Source organism: Tupaia chinensis, unplaced genomic scaffold (assembly GCF_000334495.1).
Source record: "Tupaia chinensis unplaced genomic scaffold, TupChi_1.0 Scaffold000482_1, whole genome shotgun sequence".
NCBI lineage: Eukaryota > Metazoa > Chordata > Mammalia > Scandentia > Tupaiidae > Tupaia > Tupaia belangeri.
The window spans coordinates 193,058-195,331 of NW_006159994.1; the positions used below are offsets into that span (position 1 = coordinate 193,058).

General features: G+C 41.6%; 1 protein-coding gene across 1 annotated transcript; it reads left to right on the forward strand.

Annotated features, from left to right (window-relative positions):
- Nucleotides 1-420: 420 nt before the first annotated feature.
- LOC102479202 (olfactory receptor 7G2) lies at nt 421-1,395 on the forward strand. The gene has a single exon (XM_006156171.1). The coding sequence runs from the start codon at nt 457-459 to the stop codon at nt 1,393-1,395; it is 939 nt and encodes a 312-aa protein (XP_006156233.1). The 5' UTR covers nt 421-456.
- The last annotated feature ends 879 nt before the right edge of the window (nt 1,396-2,274 follow it).

Consider the following 2,274-nt stretch of genomic DNA (forward strand, 5'->3'; position numbering starts at 1 on the left):
CAACAAGAGACAGATTTCATAATTTTCTCCTTATATTTCTGCTTTGTTGGAGGTGTGAATAATTCTGAAGGATTAAAACCACTCCCTTTATCTCAACAGAACTTGCTACAAAGTGTGTGAAGCAGTCAGTGCTCAGTAGGTATTTTGGTGATTAAATGAGAAGAGGGAAAAGGAGAAGAGAGAGAAGAAAGAAAGAGAAAGAACAGAAAGATTCAACTGTTGGCTTTGGTTCAAAAGAGAGAAGAAAGAAATTTCTAGAGTGATGATTCTCAAACTTTATAGTATAAGTCTAAATCATTTGGAAAGCTCATTAAAACACACACTGTTCATTTCCACCCCTGGAGCGGTCATCATTGAACCTGGAGTGGGGCCCAAGATTCAGCAGGTGAGGCTACTGTTGGTGGAGGTGCAGAAATCACCAATTTCATTATCCTCTACATCAGGTCCACCGATAACATGGAACCCATAAATCAGACAGAGGTCTCAGAATTCTTTCTTTTGAAGCTGACAGATGACCCCACACTGCAGCTCCTTCTCTTCGGCCTCTTCCTGTCTATCTACCTGGTCACCGTCTTGGGAAACCTGCTCATCATCCTGGCAGTCAGCTCTGACTCCCACCTGCACACCCCCATGTTCTTCTTCCTCTCCAACCTGGCCTTTACTGACATCTGGATGAGCACAACCACGATCCCAAAGATGCTGGTGAACATCCAGACACAGAACCAGAGCATCACCTACACGGGCTGCCTCACCCAGCTCTACTTTGTCCTGTTTTTTGCAGCCTTGGAAAACTTCCTTCTGACAGTAATGGCCTATGACCGCTACGTGGCCATCTGTCACCCCCTGAGGTACATGGTCATCATGAACCCCCAGCTCTGTGCTCTGCTGAGCCTAGTCTCTCTGTTCCTTAGCTGTGTGATTGCCCTCCTGCACTGTCTGATGGTGCTGAGACTGTCCTTCTGCACGGACCTGGAGATCTCTCTCTTCTTTTGTGATCTTGGTCAAATCATCAAAATTGCCTGTTCTGACACCCTTATCAATAATATTGAGATAAATTTTGTGGCCTTCCTATTTGCTACTGTTTGTGTTTCTGGGATCGTTGTTTCTTATACCCAAATAGTCTTCTCTGTTTTGAAAATACCATCAGCAGGAGGAAAGTATAAAGCTTTTTCCACCTGCGGGTCTCACCTCTCAGTGGTGTCCTTATTCTATGGGTCAGGTTTTGGGGCGTACTTTAGTTCTTTGGTTTCTGACTCTCCCAGGATGACTGCCTTGGCCTCAATGATGTACATGATGGTCCCCCAAATGGTGAACCCCTTCATCTACAGCCTGAGGAACAGGGACATGAAGGAAGCCTTGAGGAAACTTGTTGAGAGGAAAATTTTTCTCCTGTGAGCATGTGCTTTGGGTTTGGTTTCCAGAATGAGTCAAAGAATATGGCAGACTCTTCCTTCTCTCAGGTCTTTCAAAATGACTGTGCAGCATGATGACTAAGAACATTTTTATGTGGACTTTGAACTAGACTTTGCTTTTTGTCTTGCTCTGTCAGGTTTGTCAAGTGATTCAAGTGGTCAGAGCTCAGTCTTGTTGCTGTGGTTTTGTAGAAGCAGAGCCTGAGGCGGGGGTCATGTTTTAGTGATACTTCTTGTGGATCACTCTCAAAGGAAAGTTCCGTAGAGGTGGCAGGTAAAATTGAAGGTTTAGACATAGTTGTTTGTAGAGACAAACTCTTCCTGATCCCATGATTAAGGCCTTGTAGGCCTATTGTGAACCAAGGGATTGGACCTTTTGTACATAAAAACTAATTACTGAGACCCATTTCTGGTAAAAACATGTCTGTTTTGGTAACATTAACATGGTGTCACAGTCAGTACCAAACTGAACTGCAGGGCTGAGAGCCACACAGCTGATCACAGTTATTTTTTCTTAATTTTTAAAATTTCAATGCCATATTTGTACATCTATGTAGCTCACAACTTGATTTTTCGACATATGCATGTAGTACATGACACTCAAGCCAAACACATTACCATGTATATCATTTTTTAAAATTATTTTTTAATTTAAAAATTTAGTTTATTTTATTACAATTTTTATACATTCAATCACTTTACATCATTCAGCTCGTAAAGTGAATTTTTCCAACAGGAATACACTTCACGCTTGTCCACTTGAGGATTCTATACACATTATCATCAAGAGATAATAATCCATTTATGTGTCCCACAAATGTCTTGCCTCTCTCTCTCTCTTTTTTTTTTTTTTTTTTAGATG